The sequence below is a fragment of the Athene noctua genome, chromosome 4 (genome assembly GCF_965140245.1).
Source record: "Athene noctua chromosome 4, bAthNoc1.hap1.1, whole genome shotgun sequence".
In the NCBI taxonomy this organism is placed as follows: domain Eukaryota; kingdom Metazoa; phylum Chordata; class Aves; order Strigiformes; family Strigidae; genus Athene; species Athene noctua.
The window spans coordinates 68,496,286-68,512,637 of NC_134040.1; the positions used below are offsets into that span (position 1 = coordinate 68,496,286).

The 16,352-nt window shown below is 35.3% G+C and overlaps 1 protein-coding gene across 1 annotated transcript in view; it reads right to left on the bottom strand.

Moving 5' to 3' along the window:
• The window catches only part of PDGFC (platelet derived growth factor C), a 134,543-nt gene that overhangs the window by 27,405 nt on the left and 90,786 nt on the right, over positions 1-16,352 (bottom strand). The window contains exon 3 of the mRNA XM_074904053.1: positions 10,033-10,213. Coding sequence (XP_074760154.1) covers positions 10,033-10,213 — 181 coding nt within the window. The remainder of the gene's footprint in view (positions 1-10,032; positions 10,214-16,352) is intronic.

The following is a 16,352-nucleotide window of genomic DNA, read 5'->3' on the forward strand; positions in this document are numbered from 1 at the left end:
AAGTTCAGGGTCAGTTGCACAGAGTTAGCAAAATTTGTCTCCAAAACAATTTTAGGTTTTAGATGTTTTGAAGTGTCAAAAATACTGACCTTTTTACATTCACATGCAGGCATAATAAAGAAAAATACTGGAAATAAAAAGAGAAAATTCAAATTTAAGAAACTATCTTTACTATGCCAACTATTCACAAAACCATGAAGATACTGATTTCTAACAAAATTACCTTAGCACAGCATCTGTCTTGTTAAAGACAGTAATATATAAAGGGTATTTATCACACAGTTAGAAGAACATTTAGAATGAGAGATGTCTACTGAGAAACTTAAATTTAAGTGCTACCAAAAGACACCAGGGCTACATAACGGACAATAAAGTGTCAAATGATTTAATTATCTACACCACTACACTGAAATTCCCCATACCACCTAACAGACTTACTCAGATGAGACCTGAGAACTGTTGTATGTGGTGTCAGGGTAGAGTTAGTATGGAGTTCCCCTAAGGAATCCTTTTGCAGCTGAAAGGGAAGGGCTATCAGGAACCACCAACTTCACAATGTCTGTAGGATTACAGGCAAACTTTCTTCTACAGGCTAGGCCATCTGCCTTCACACCTCCATTTTTCAAGTGTCTTTGAAACTGATCTTTCATGCACTAAATCACTGCCTTCAATTTGAACCCCAGTATTTTAGTTCTTATAAATGATTCTTTTTTCTTCCTATGATTTATTGCGTAGCTCAAAAGTAGAGTGAAATGAATACTCACACAGCCTGAGTATTCTGCCTCTGGAAATGTCTTTTGCCAAACAAATTGCCCTCCACTTTCACATGCAAGGTTTTGTTAATTTCATTTTCTTTTTTAAACAATCACAGTTCTTCAACAATGTGCACCAGCTATCAGGAGCAAACATGGAAGCAACTCTTCTGAATTCCTTCTCCACCACCCTAGCCAGAGATAACTGAAAGAACAGATGCAAGTGAAACTTTTCAACAAAAATCCTGGCTTCTTCAGCCAAACCTTTCATCATCATCATTAAAAAAGTTTTGAGTGCTTATGAGAAGCTAACAACTGACAGCTCATAATCCCCATCTGTAACACCAGAGGCCAGGTACCACTAAGAAAGACAGGTGCAAGTTCTGGTATTCCCATAGTGCTTATTATCGATCCCTTTTTAGAAACAAAAGGATTTCTCTTAACACCACTACCAATACCCCACATTAATCTTTCTACAAGCAAACTCTTACCCTGAAGCTACAATACAGTGTTATTACTCTGTCAAGAATTTTTTCTCCTGAATTTAAAGAGGTGCTTCCACTAGTCTGTGGAGTTAGACAGTGCAGTCAGTCATCTAGAGAAGCTGCTCTGCAGCTGATGTGATGTCAAATGTCTATAGCTGCACCCATCATTCCATTTTTTCCATGCAATTCTGATGTTCCTAAGAGCCTTTCAGATCTGGACCATATGTTAAAAAATTAGATAAGTTGCACTGAGTAAGTCTGTTCTGCCCCAAATTCTTTCCTTGCGTTCCTGTTTTCACCTTTTTCTATCAGAATTATAGCAAGAAAAATTAGCACAGTACACACCACTCTAGTTACTTCCTGTTTTTGGGGGGTGAGGCAAGGGATAGGACTGCAGCATGACTAAAATATTAATAATGGATAGGGACATGACATGAATGCAGCTAAAACAGCATAACTGAAAATTATGGTGCTGCCTGAAACCTAATATCAAATATACATTTGCTTACCTTTTTTTCCACTAGCAAGCATGTCAGACACAACGTCTCAGTATTTGAAAGCACAAAAAATTTAGGACTGTGCCAGTTACACAGGGGATTACTTTGAACATGGGACAGAGTCACTTTGCTTTGGAATTTGTAGAGAAGCCATCAGCATGCTTTCTCAAAAAGCTGTGAATAACATGTTGATCCTGGAAATTGGAAAAGGGATAGTCAACTAGACAATTATGTAATACTTAAAACATTAAAAAAAAAAGGTAGCTGAAAAAACAACAGACCACCCAGTAGAGCTAAAGGGACCTGGGAGAAAAGGAAGGTGGTGTTGGAGGGTTAGGGTTTTTTTGTTTGGTGGTGGTTTGGGTTTTGTTATGTGGGGTTTTTTTGTTTTTTTGTTTTTTTGGGATTGGGGGGGTGGTTTGGTTTTTTTTTAAGCAAACATGTAAGTGAGAAGTAGCTTATATAACATTTAGTAAAGGTTTAAATACAAAAAACATCACAGACAAGTAACTGAAATATTGCACTCTTCAGAATGGATGTGACCTATAAGAGTGAAAAAATAAATTTGAACCATAACTACAGAATAATTTTAAAAGACTAAAGGAACATTTGAACATCGTTATAGAATATTTATGTTGAGGTAGCATCCAACAGCTCCAATTACATGAGATCAGTGAGCTTACGCTTTAAGAGTGACACATTTATATATATATATATCCCTCTGAAGTAAAGGAGTGTGAAGTTTGTGTTCTGAGGTTACAATCTGATTAGAGCAAAGGATGTTGTGAAGGCATGAAGTTTACCTGGTTTCAAGGCGTACATGGACAATTATTTGCAAGGAACATCTGTTACAGATTACTAAATAGACAAAGCACACAGGCTCTGGGAATCCCCCTCCTGCAGAAAGTAGCTGGTAAGTGGGCGAGTACAGGAGGGGTGAAGAATCACATCTGCTTGACCTCCTCCCAGTTCCCCCTGCCATCCATTTATGACCACCACTGGTTGCAGGCTCCTGGGCTATAGAGCCTTGGGTTTGTTTCAAGGCAGCCTGATATTTGGGAAACTGGGAAGGCAATTGGAAAGGCTTAGAAATTTGACATTACTGCTAACTCTGTTGAGTGATAAATTTTCAAATTCACGTGCCAATATAAATAGTACATTAAATGCTTTACTGTAGTACTACTGACTGATAAAGACAAACCAGCTTGATCTGATCCTCATTCATTTACAAAGAACCATTTTAGAAGTGAGATTTTGAGCAGCAGGAGAGAATCTCTCTGAAGATCAGTTAAAGAAAAGTTGGTACAAGTAGAGATGAACATTTTAGGCTAATATTTATAGTTGTTACAGAGTGGCAGTATTATTCTTTTATTAATTTCTTCTGTGTAATTAGACCGAATTAGACCTAACTCACTCCTCCTTGAAGGAATGTAATGAAAAAAAAACAAACCAAAAAGACTCAAATACTACTTGAAAAAATTTTATCAGTTAGTATAATGGTAGCCATTTCATTAAGTAAAAAACTCACAATTTGAAATGTCCTTCAAACCCTGATGTCAAAATGCAATAAAAGACGTATTTTTAAATGTTGAGTTTCAATATTTAATTGTGTTTTACAATAATGATGCATTATCATAATGAGGACTCCCAGAATATACTCAGGAATACAATATTAAAATGTAATGGTTGAAACTTATTTTCATTAGGTGATGTGTTCCCTGCTTATTAGAAGGTGTAAATTTCAGTGTCTATTTAGTCAAGCTGAATGACAAAAGTAACACCCAAGGTAACTCCTGTGGTAATCCACAAGGCTGGTAATTCACCCTAGTCCACTTTCCTCACGTACCATGTATTCTATTCCTTGCATAGTTACTGCAGATTGGATTTTCAGCATTACTGTCTTTCCTGAATTTGTAAACATTTTTTTTCTTTTTAAATTTTCTCATTGGTTGGCAAAATATACTTCTTTCAGATTGTTCCCAAACAGAAATAATGTTACTTAAGATCCCACATACAACAGCTACACCACTCCCAGAGTCATGACATTGCAAGAGACTTTTTTAATTGCTCAAGACAAAATCACTCCTCTATCTTTAACTTCTCTTGTAGATTTTTTGAAAACAACTGAGTACACATTAAAACTTACACATGCAGAATTTTGGAACACTAAGAATAAATGATAGACCACGTAACAGTAATACTAATTTTCAAATTAAATAAATATGCATAAACTTCTGATGAAAATGCTGACACACACCAATAAAGCTTCCAAATAATAAAGTCCCTGACAACATAAATCCTTATTAATAAATTGAAACCTAATAGAAACTTTTGTAATTTCTGTAAATAAATAAAAGAAAATAGATTGTCTCATATATTTGAAATACTTTCCCAATATGTTTCCTAATTTTTTTTACTTTTTACGGTATTTAAAGAGGTTAAACACTGTTTGCACTGAATCATCCTACTAACTGCTTTCATGTGGGAATAGAGGGTTAATATGTGATCAAAGCCATCATTTGGGATAAGGAGCAAAAGGGGCTGTCTGCTTTTTCTTGACAGTTGCAGTATCCCATCTCTTGTTTATGGCAATAATTTCTGCTTGAAACAGGTTGCCAGAGTGATCTAACTTGTACATAATACTATTGATGACTAAAAGGAGAGCAGTTTCCACAAGCTCTTCTCTACCTTACTTGTTTTTATTTCCCCCCAATCCTGTCTTTCAAAAATACAATTTAAGACTTACATGATTGCTCCATAACCAGTATAAGTTATATTACTTGTTGAACACTCCCAAACTTTTCAGGAAGAAAATCTACTGAAGTTGTTGAACAGAAAAAACGAAGTATTATATTTGAGGTGTGGTAAACATAATTGCGTTTAATTTTGAAATTATTGTTACTTATTTAGAAATAAAATCAGCTGATTTTTTATATCTTTTGCCACAGTGAAACTGGGTGGGATATACAATAAACTTTAAAACTCAATGAATTTAAATCTTAGTCAAATATACAATGAATTTGTAAAAAAAAAAGTCTATCCAAGACAACAAAATTACTACTTCCTACAAAAAGTCAGTGAAATTATTTCTGATTGGTTTCAGCCTGAGCCACTGTAAAACTATCAGGAAAATACGAGAGAAATGGTATATACTACATGAGAAACTACATGCAAATTTTGGTCAGAGGGAAAGGAAACCTAGTCCTTTGGAGTACAAAACTTGCTATCATATAAACATATTCCTTTTAAGAACTAAATGACAACCAGTTTGGTTCAAAATGTGTCTCTTCTTAGAGAAAATCTACACTGACATCCCAGGCTGTGCGAGCCAAGGGCACATCTCCATGGACTTCTGCACAGGCCCACAATTTTGCTAGATTCATTTCTAAGCCTGTCTCTCTGTGAGTCTACTTCAGAAATACAGATTTTAAAATTTTCTATGATGTCTAAGTGACAGAATGAGATATGGTCACAGGAAAACAAGATATGTTGATTTTATTAGGAAATATCATACAGAGATTATTTCTGCTTCTCCTCTCGTTGTAGTCCCATGGATAATAGCCATCCTCAGTTTTGCACTTTTTGTAGTTCTTTGATTAACCTGAAGCATGTCACTCCTATCTATGTATTTTGGGGTGATATTAAATGTCTCATTTAAGAAATTTTAAAGGAATTTCTCTTTAGATCTCAAGCACAGATTTAATGCAAAATGAATTCTCCAAGGAAATAATTAGTCCAAAAACCTCTCTGATATACAATTTACTTTTTGCTACACAAAAAAAAAAAAAAAAAAAAAGATTGAATCTGCACACTGGAACATCTTAAGTAGTTTTTTGATTTATCCAGGCTTAGGTTTCACTATACCTAATCACTGGAAACTCTGAAGTTTCATTTAAAAGTCCTTCCTATCATATGAAGGATTTTCACAGTCCTTTTTCACTTCACGTAGCATTGCAAAGTGCTAAATAACACTTGTACACTCTCCTGCTGCTTCAGACCACCTTGGCTTAAACAACACTGAAACTGTGTTATTTCCAAAATCTTTTAATTACTTCTTAAGAGAGTGTAGAAAAACCTTTGTTTAGGAGATCAATAATGTCCTTTATGATGTTTCTGGATGGATTTTTAGTTATTGCAGCCAGAGTTAAGCCTCTCGGGCTTTGGTACTGACATGTGAGATACACACCTGATATCTGTGAAATCTGTGGACTTTTGAAAGGAAGGGAATGTTAGGTAAGAGCTTTCCTTTCTCTATTCTGTTAGTAAGCACTTCTATTAGTATTTAGATTTTATTTGTCTTTTCCATTAAAAAAGCTCAATTAAAAAGTTTCCACAAAGAAAATTAACATGCTCAACCCTAAAAGAGCAATTTGGGTGAAATAAAGGAACAATTATTAGATAGCCCTGAACAGATTATCTGCACAGTATCAAATTTATTCTTCATTACTGTTAATAGCAAGATAACTACTAACAGCATCTCTGCATCAAAAAAACCCCAAACCCCTCTTGGATTGAAATTCAGGTAGCCATACATGTACTGCACCAAAATCACAAAACACCTGCCACATCACTTTTAAACCAGGTCAGTCTTTATGCAGCTTCTTGGATTTTCCTCTTCATCTTCACTTGCATAGAAGAGGGTTAAGTCTGTTCTTTGCAAAGATCTTTGGCATGATCTTTGATGACAAATGACATGCTACCATATGCCAAAAAAGACGGGGAATACAGTCACCCCCAGCTTCAACTTTAACTGGAGCTGCTTTGTTCTGAGTGCCCTGAATAATTAATAACTACTTTGGCAATCAGTCATGCATTCCTTAATGGCACCTCAGGCATCAAGTATCCCATTCACCCACTCCCCAAGTAACAATGGACTTTATTACATCAAGTTTTCTCTGCCAAACTTGTAACTGACATAATTTAAACTAAGCAAGTCACTAGGAAGACTGAAGCCCAAACATGTATTATAAGCATTTATAAGGTTTCCCTCAATCGCATGTGGGTACTACACGGATTAGAGCTGTAACTGGGGGCAAGTGAGAAGAAGGGGAAAAGAGATGAAATATGGATTGGATTTGCACTAAAGTTATAGAAGGGTTTAGGTGGTATAGTGCTGCCAAAACCAGGACTTTTAATAAATGCATAGCTGAACAGTCAAAATGCAGAACAACCGCTAAGCAGCCCTTAGTGAATAAAGCAGCTCACCAGTAAGCACAGACTAAGTGACAGGGCAGAGCATGAAAGGCGTGACTAAGAATAACAGCTGTGCTGAAAATAGCATAATAATTTTGAAATAACACAAACTACATTTCCTTAGTAAGAATAAGCTTTTTCAACACTTCCTTTCACTTTATCATATTGCAGACAAAATTAACTTGCAACTATAGAACAGAGGAAAGGAAGGTGGGGTTAGACCAGAATTAAAGAATGTTCTGGATGTATCCAGGGTACACAATTTAAAATGGAAGAAATTCAAATTATTAAACTGTAATTAGCTAGAATCTGATGAAAAGCCTCATGTTTTTCTCATGAAGCATTCTGCTTGTACACAGTACGTGCCCTGCTTTTATACAGTGCCTTACAATTCCATGGTAAACCCTTCTAAAAAATTATTTTAATCTGTTGACATTGGAACTGCTATGAGTCCTTCTGAGTGACTAAATCTTAGAAGTAATCAGATCAATAGCCATTCTCCCCTGACTTATTCATCATGTGAAAAGTTGGTTTGAAATATAATATACAAAGTAAAAAAATAAATATATATATATATATACGATAAATTACAGCAGATTTAAACAAAGCCATTTCTCTTGCTCTTTAGAAGACCTGAAAATGTGTCCAGTCCCCCTCTCTGTGTGTGGCCTCCAAATACAGAAACAAGCTTGCACTGTTTTATTTCAGTTTTGCTTCATTTCTCCCCAAACAATCTCTCATTGCTAGTCTAGCAGGCATCTCCCCCTCCCCCTCTTGTCAAAAAATTAGGAAAAAAAAAATTTAACTGTTTAGGACCAATTCATTGAAGTGAATCACTAAGTGAATCAGTTATGTTTCTGCAAGAATTATTTAAAATTTACACCCATTCCTATAGCTGACATCTTTTTTTATGGAGAGGCGGGAGGGGAGGCTGTACATTTTTGTTTCTTTTGAAATGTTGTGTGAGATACCATTACAGAACAACACTTTTTTTTTTTTTTTAATCAGTTTTCAACTGCTTTAGGTACAAGAAACAGGTCTAATCCTGAAACTCAGCAATATAGATTTCATTTACAGTCTGCAGTCTGAAATGTGAAATTGTATTTTTCATGGCTTATTAAGACATAATTTTTGATTAAAAAGGTCACAGCCCTTTTAAAGAGAGGTTTGAAAATTAATACTCACAAACCAACGAGCAGTTGTTATACTGCACATTCTGGAGCTAGTTCTGAATTCCTATGACATGAAGAGGGCTGATCTTGCCTATTCCATATGTGAGATAACATACTTGGTTTCTAAAACATTTTGTATGTGTACTTCTTATGCTATATGAGCTTTGTTAATGGAGAAAAATAGGGAACTAAAAATTCATCCTATGATGTCAACTCTGGTTTTGTCTATTGAATAAGTGATGTAAATATTTTGAAGATTAGAGAGTTGTTTTTCAAGTGTTGATAACAAGTTTATAACCAGTTTTCCCCATCAAACGTCAGGGAATAAAATCAGTCCATTTGTAAAGCATGGCATAACTATACATACACTCTGATATTTTTACGTGCTTTTGTTTAATCCCTTCCACAGAAGTTGGATCATACATAAGTCAGGTAGATATGTAGCAGGTAGGATGCAATACTAGAGCTACAGCAACGAAATTTGGCATCAGCTCACAAATACATCTATTTAGGGATTTTCTTTTACCATTTTCTAAAAGTAAACATACTTATTACATTCTGCCTTCAGGTGTACAAAAGTTTAATCCTGGTCATATTTCAAGTTGGTTTGAGACTGATTTGACATTTTATTTAATTTCAAAATTCATCATTATCAGGTCATACTATTGTACTAACAAAAGGGCCTAACTCACAAAAGAGTCAAATATGCAGATCAAACTTTTAATTGCTTTAGGAATAGTTCTTAGTAAGGCCTAAATATTTAAAAATACTTACAGGAAAACTACAGAAAATAACATACATATATATATATATGTACACACACAGTACTACACTTCACGGACATCATCATCAGTATGCTAAATGTATTGTGTAGAAGATTATGTATTGTTGAAAAGATATGTGGAATTGTTCTTTGCTTTTCAGTAACTGAAGTTTTGCAAATGGGGAAAAGAGGCAAAATTGGCAAAAGCAATAAGCAAGCCAAATGCATTTTGAGTGAAGTGCATGTCAGTGGGGTTACAACATGGATTCTTTTGATCAATTTTTTATTGAGCTTGCAGATATTTTCCACCAACAAAATACCACAGACCACAGAACGACTTCAGAGATTCACGAATTATGAGGAATTTAACAAAAATATTCCTTACCCTCTTTAATATGGAATACCTATTCTAAACCAAGTCAACCCTTGTTCTGCTCCACTCTAATGTTTCAGAACATCTCATCCTTAAAAATCTATAAACACTGTTTTGCTATCACAGATATTTCATTTTATGAAAAAAGGTTAACAGAAATCTGTTGACAGTGAAAATAGTCAGTCACATTAGACAATGACTATTGTTTAATATTTACAATTTACAAGCATTAAAAAACACTTGAGAGAAGTCTGAAGTACAGTTTCCAGGGAAAATGCAGTGGAAAATGAGTACTATGCATTGTCTGCTTTGTCACTATAATAAACCAATCAAGAAGCATAAGAACATGTCTGGTTTTGAACTAGGTATAATTTGGCTGTGTATGTCTAATAGCAGCAGACTATTAAAAAAAAAATAATTTCTTCAATCTTTGTAATTTCTCAATGCTCTTTCAATGCCTCTCAGCTGATTCTTATGCTGATTTTTCTTTTCAAAACTAGAAAAAACGGGGGGTTGCCATTGTACTGTATTAGGAATGCAAACATTTTATTGAAGTTTCCACACAAACAACTGAGCCCACAACTTCCCAGTCCAAAGCCATACAAGAAGAACCACAAGAACACTCAGTTAAAAAACAGAAATAAAATGTACAATTCAGGAAGACAGATTGCTTATCATTATTATTATTATTAAGAAAAAAACTGTAGTTAATCCTAAACTATTAAAAGATTATTTTGAGCTACCACTTCAAAGATTTTGTCTTCCTGAAATGCTCCAATCTGAAACATGTTACTTACTGGCATAAGAAGTGTATAATGGATGCAGAATCCAGGTTCAGAAGGAAAATATTCATCAGACACAAATCTTATTCTGATCTGGTTTCCTTTGGAGATTTGTCTGCTTGGCACACTACTGGAACCACACCAGCGCCCTAAAACAGTGCCATCACTAGGCTCTTCCACTTCTACAAAGTCATACCTGAACAGAAAAGAAAATAAAATGTTTATTTACTGATAACATATCTATAAACTTCTTGCTTTAATCAATAAACTGACTCAGCAGTTTGCAATTTCTTCTTTTTTTTTTTTTTTTTTTTTTTTTTTAATGCTAAAATTATGCTACCAAAGCCAGCTATTTTAAACTTAGCTTCAATGTTGCTACTGGCTTAAATACGTAATAAAATCATGCAGTGAGGTTAAAAAAATAAAAGCAGAGTTAGCTTTTTGAAAAGACCCAGGAGTATGGTTTTGTTTGCTCCTTTTATGGAAAGCAATTACAACATGTGGGTCAGGGCAGAATAAAGTCAAAGAAAAAAGACTGAAATTGCCTAAGCATGGCACAGTAATTTATACTGCAGTATCACTAGCAGTATACTGCATGTCACCAGTGAATGTTCAGGGGCTTTCTGGTGTGGAAAACTTGCCCTCTTGAAATACCGGTGGTGAATAAGCTCCTGAAGGTTCAGGTGGCACAGGGAAACTTGGAAGCGCATTTAGATTTTCTGCACATCCCAACGAGACATTTGTTGAGCAAAGACCTAGACATACCGTGTGTCAGACAAAAACTGGTGTTCTGGTAATATGAACAAGAGATACACGGGTTGGGAGCTTTGAGAGAATGAAACATATTGAGTTTGATTTAGTTTCACTGGTTTTTAACATGTGGTCTGGGTATCCCTGGGGATCTGTGAACAACCTCAAATAGATCCATGAAAGGTAACTAAGAAATGCCAGTCAACTGTCATCAATAAGCTGCACCATGCCCCACAAGCTCCTTGCTTCCACTGGAAATGTTTAGGGGGTTCCCAAGTCATAAAAACATTGAAAGCCACTGCTCTAGAATGTACGTCTGGTTTCAGTGTTTTAACCTGTTTCATGTCAGCTCCCTGGCTGCCCATTGACAGAATAAACACTAAGCATTTCAGCTGGATTTCCCCTGCTGCAGCTTGAAACCCTCCCAGCCCCAGCACAGCCCAGTGCTTTGGGAAGGTGAGAGTGCGTCAGTTGAAGCACAGCAAGCATTTGGAAGTTCACAGCTGCAGCTTTCTGAGTCAGTTTTACTTTTAAACCACAATTTGTATTCTAAGCACAAGCATAACACACCTCTGAGAAAGTTTCAAAGTTTCTGATATTTTTAATGTTCTGTTACACGTGTAGTCATATATTAAGTGTATCTCATGCAAATCTAAATTGGTAAATAGATTGAATCCTTTTCAAGGGTATAAACAGCTCTACTTCTGATGATAGCAAATACCCATATTTTAAAAAACACGCACACACACTCTACCAAACATGCCAAGCAATATTTAATGTGAAAATTATTACCTCATAAAAATTTTCTACTAAAGCTTTTTCTAGATTTTTTTTCAGTAAAGCTAATCTTTATAATGATTCCCAGTTCCCTAGTTAGACAGTGGGCAATAAATTCTTGTGTTACATGTTTGTGCAAGACTGACTTGCACATTTATTATCTCCATTTAAAGGACCAGTATTTTTTCCACTTAATTAAAAATGAATGCAATGAATATGCTCATTAACTGTGTTCAAAATCCATTACTGCCATGTACCACAGGTTTAAATCTTTGTTGAACTTATGCTACTAATTACTTTATCACCATCTTTCCCCCCCTTCCCCAACCACTAATTCCTTTAACTGATCCACCAGTGTTTTTACTTTATGAGCAGGTATACAACTTATTACAAAGGCAATGTGTACATTAATTGTACTAAGACTTCAGGGCTCAACACATTTATCAAATTGATTCTGAATCTTTTTCAGAAAAGATTTTCAGAAAAGATTCTGAATTTTTTTTTTTTTAAGATCAGTTTATAAAGTTTGTAAAGATAACCTTTTTTTTTTTTTTTTTTTTTTTTAGTTAAGAATATGAAATATTTATCTACTTTTCTGATTTGTAAAGAGTGAATAAGAATCATTACATTTACTGACTTAGGCTTAAGATGTCTGGGGGGTCAGGCATAGTATTAGTGCTTCTACATAACTTTCAGAGTACTTTCTATTGTGCCTTTTGGTCTCCAGGAAGCCCTGAAGTAAAGAGAAAATCAAATTCCATAGTTTAAATCCTAGACCCTTAAAATAAATGTTAATTCATTCCATTAGTTGAGCGGTAAAATGGAGGGAAATAAGTATGCTGAAAAACCCAAATAAAATTCAGCTTTCTGATGTACATGGCAGATCCAAATAATTCCGTTTATTGGGGTGTTTCTTCCGTATTCAACTCTTTTCTCTTTGATCTTTATATGTGATATTTGTAAACATGCTGTCATTTGTAATCAAAATAATTTCTGATTTTTCTGTGTGTTATCAATGTTACCTTGATTGAGAGGCTTCTCAATTATCCTTCCCCCACACTAATACCATTCTGATAATCAGAAATCCCCTTGTCTCCAAGTGATGAATCTGGAAGCAGTCTAATCAATATACAGCACTTGCTAGTACTGCATTGCAGTGTGCACAATTACTATTATCACTACTTAAAGGATTTATTAAAACTATTTTATAAGTCAATTGAATGTAACTTTCTCATTTCAACATGGTACAGTACATGTGGCATGGTTTATAATGATTACTCATTCTTTTATATTCATCAAACAAGTCTGGTGCTGTAGAAGATTTTTGTTTTCATAAGCAAATATAGGAAATATAATTATTGGTTTCTTGCTGTTGAACACATATGTAGGTGTAGCTCACTGCACAATATAGATATTTCACCATCAGCAAGTGGAATCTTTAGAAATTTTGTCTACATCAACAGAAAAGCGTCCTTCACATGTTTCCTGTACATAATGACATCTTTAGTGAGTAACTTTATTCCTGTCAGTTATCTAGGCTGAATGTGCTGCAAGAGCCTGCCAAAAGAATCTTCTGTGCAACTAAAATTCCTTGCATTGTACATCTGGACTGAAGTCTGAACTTGCTGTGAAAAATAACAAAACAAAAATGGTTCAGATACTTTAGGCATTTACAAGATTGTGCTACATAATTCTGCATCTTCACGTCACAGGGCTAAAGAGCAGCAGGGACAATAGCACAACCATCCAAAATTATTTTCTCTTCAAGAGAAGCTTGTACTTGAAATGCAAGAAAACTAGGATAAATAACCAAGAACTGAGAAGCTGTTTTCCATCTGCAATGCAATAAAAAATGTTAAACTGCACACTGAACCAAACAAAGAATCTTTCTTTTCTGTGCAGTGTAAAAAGAAGAAAACACAACCCTCTTTTGACAACGACTAAAGAAATGCTCTGGTGGTGTATCTACGTTCAATACTTTATTCAAATACTACTTAAGTAAAATTTATGACAGAGGTAGTCCAATCTCCTTTCCGGGGATGAAAGATGTTTTTGCCTTTAGTCATGATGCCCACAATGCTTTCCGTGATACCTGCTGCAGAACATGTATTCCTCCTCCCCATGGCCTAAAATGCCTGGGACCATGGATTGAATTAGCAGGCTGAACAAAGACAATTCATTGGAAAAGAGCAAGGAAGCAACAGAAGCGACTCTAAACTTCAATGCCTTTCCAACCAGGAAATGTATTTTCCAGGGGAATAGGTTTTCCTCTCCTTTCTGTATTTTTTCTGTGGTTTACACTGTCATTTGCTAAACATACCCTGACAGGCTGTTTACCTTGGCTTGCAGTTTTGTGACCTTTTTGTGCCTTTCCTCTGCCTTCAGAATTCCACCAATATATCAATGAATGTAAGAAGCAGAAAACCATGGGGTAAAATACTGTCACATCAGTGATGTTGGACCTTTCCATCTGCATACAGATGTGTGCTAAACAAAAACTAGCACACCTATTAAAACAGCTTAAGAAAAGTGAAAAAGATTTTTCTTTCTGCCTTTGATAAGAACTCCTTTCAATTTTTGTTTGGGTTTTTGGGGGATTTTTTTTAGATGAAGAAATAGGAAGTTGATAACTTTCCTTGTGCCGGCATAGCACACCAAAATAACTACCTCAGCTGCAGATCAAAAGCATTCAAAGTCCCCTGGCAGTTCACCAGACAAACTGTTATTGAATAGAACTTAGATGGCTTATATTTGGACAGCTTCAATTCTGGAAACATTGGAAACTACTAAAAAATTGTCATCATGAAAAAAATAATTTTGATCTTTTTCTAAGCAAAATTTTAACACCATCATTCTAAAGGAAAATTTCCTCTCCCTCTTCCAGCTCCACTTGAGATAATTTTCATTTTTGTTACTGAAATATTTAAATTTCCTATGGAACAAAATGTTTGGTTTCCATAACTTGACTTAGCTGTGTTTGTATAGGCAAAACTATAAGGGTATTTGCAACACCTTACATAGTCTTCACTTCTTAGATCACTTTTAAATCACATCTGCAAGTAATCATGCTGCTCTTTATGAAATAAATATCTTTACATATAGAGGTAAGTAAGGCTAAATATTTAGCTTGAAGACATTTTTTTCAAAGCTTGTCAGCCTCACTTGCAATAGATTTTGCAGGCCACCTCCAATCAATACAACTCTCCAGTAATGCTCTGATGAGCAGATTCATGTTTATCTGAGTGGAAAAGAATCACAGAATCATCTAAGTTGGAAAAGACCTTGAACATCACCTAGTCCAACCATTAGAGGGAACACTAGAGGATAACAGAGGCACTGAAATCCATGGTATCTAATGGCAGACCCAATCTGTTTAACCAGCCTTGTTATTCCCATGTTGTACAGCCTCCAGCAAAAATCCATGATGGGACAAGAGGAATGAAAAGCTTATAACAAAGGGCAGGAAAATGGGAGGACGCCCGGAAGGAAGAAGGCAGAAGAGAGTGGCATGCTTGATTAGAGAAATAAGTGGATTTCAGGCAAACTACAAGACTACAGATGTAGCAATATAGTTGTTAAGAGTGTGCTGCATCATTCATTCAACAGAAAAGAAGAAAGTTCTCCACCTACTACCAGTACTGCCCCTCTCAATGAGGCTAAACTTTTCCTCAAAGACCAAGGCACAGAGAAAAAAGACACATCATGCAAGATGAAAATCAAAATGAATTAAAAATTAAATAATTGGTAATAATGAAACTGCATGTACTTGTGCACTATTTTTCAGTTTATATAATAGGAAATCTTACTTTTGGTGTTATCTTTTTTGCCCTCCGATATGGCCAGGCCAGGCAGTACAATTACCTGTCAGCCAAGTTTACAAGCTTCAGAACAGCTGTGTAATTCATTCATTTGCCCTTCAAATACATTAATTTACATCATACTGCTTTGTATTTGTTGCCAGACAACAATATCTATATGAACCTCAGACTGGGAAAGATTGGCCCATTTAGTCCAGTCACTCCATTCAGCCCAGTAGATACAAGATTCCTGAAGTCACAAACCACTAGCAGTGCACATCAGTAAAAGTTAGCTATTAATAATTCCACTTGCCAACCAGGTGTCAGAGAAAAAAAAATCTCAAATGATACAGAAAGCCAATTTCCTGGAGGAATGGAAGGGAGAAGGCACCTTGGCTGAAATGTAAAAGGTAAAAGTGCAATAAAAATGATTCCACATGATGTTGTCAGAAATGTTTGACTGGGGCTACTTTGAGTGACAGTAAAGTCAGGATACTGGAAGAAAACTGTTTTTTTTAAAACTACGTGATATAAGATTTTAATAATTTAAAATATTTCCCCAGGATTTTGTCTTTCCAATAGGAGTTTCTGAAAAAAGTTACTCAGAGTCCTTTGACTCCACTTCCTGGAGTTCACAGCATGGGCAAGTCACCCCTAGAATTCATCCTCTTTAGGAGGATATGGCAGTGTCTTCCACTATAAGAGGAAAGGCCTTTGGATTACCCAAAAATTGAGAAAAGAGTTAAATTCTGTGTTTTCTGCCATGCTTGATGTTATAATGTAAAAAACAAACAACAAAAAAAAAAAAGAGAGAGAAAAGATGATGGAACAGAAATGAATTGACATGAAATAAATTTCCATAGTAGTACCTGTATCTGCTGATCCTACACACAAGAAACAGCACACCCAGATATAATATGAATAAAAAACTGATGAGGTCAGTTTTTTGTACTCAGACAATGATGCTTAATTATACACAAACATCACTTCCAACAATAGACATCACTTCAA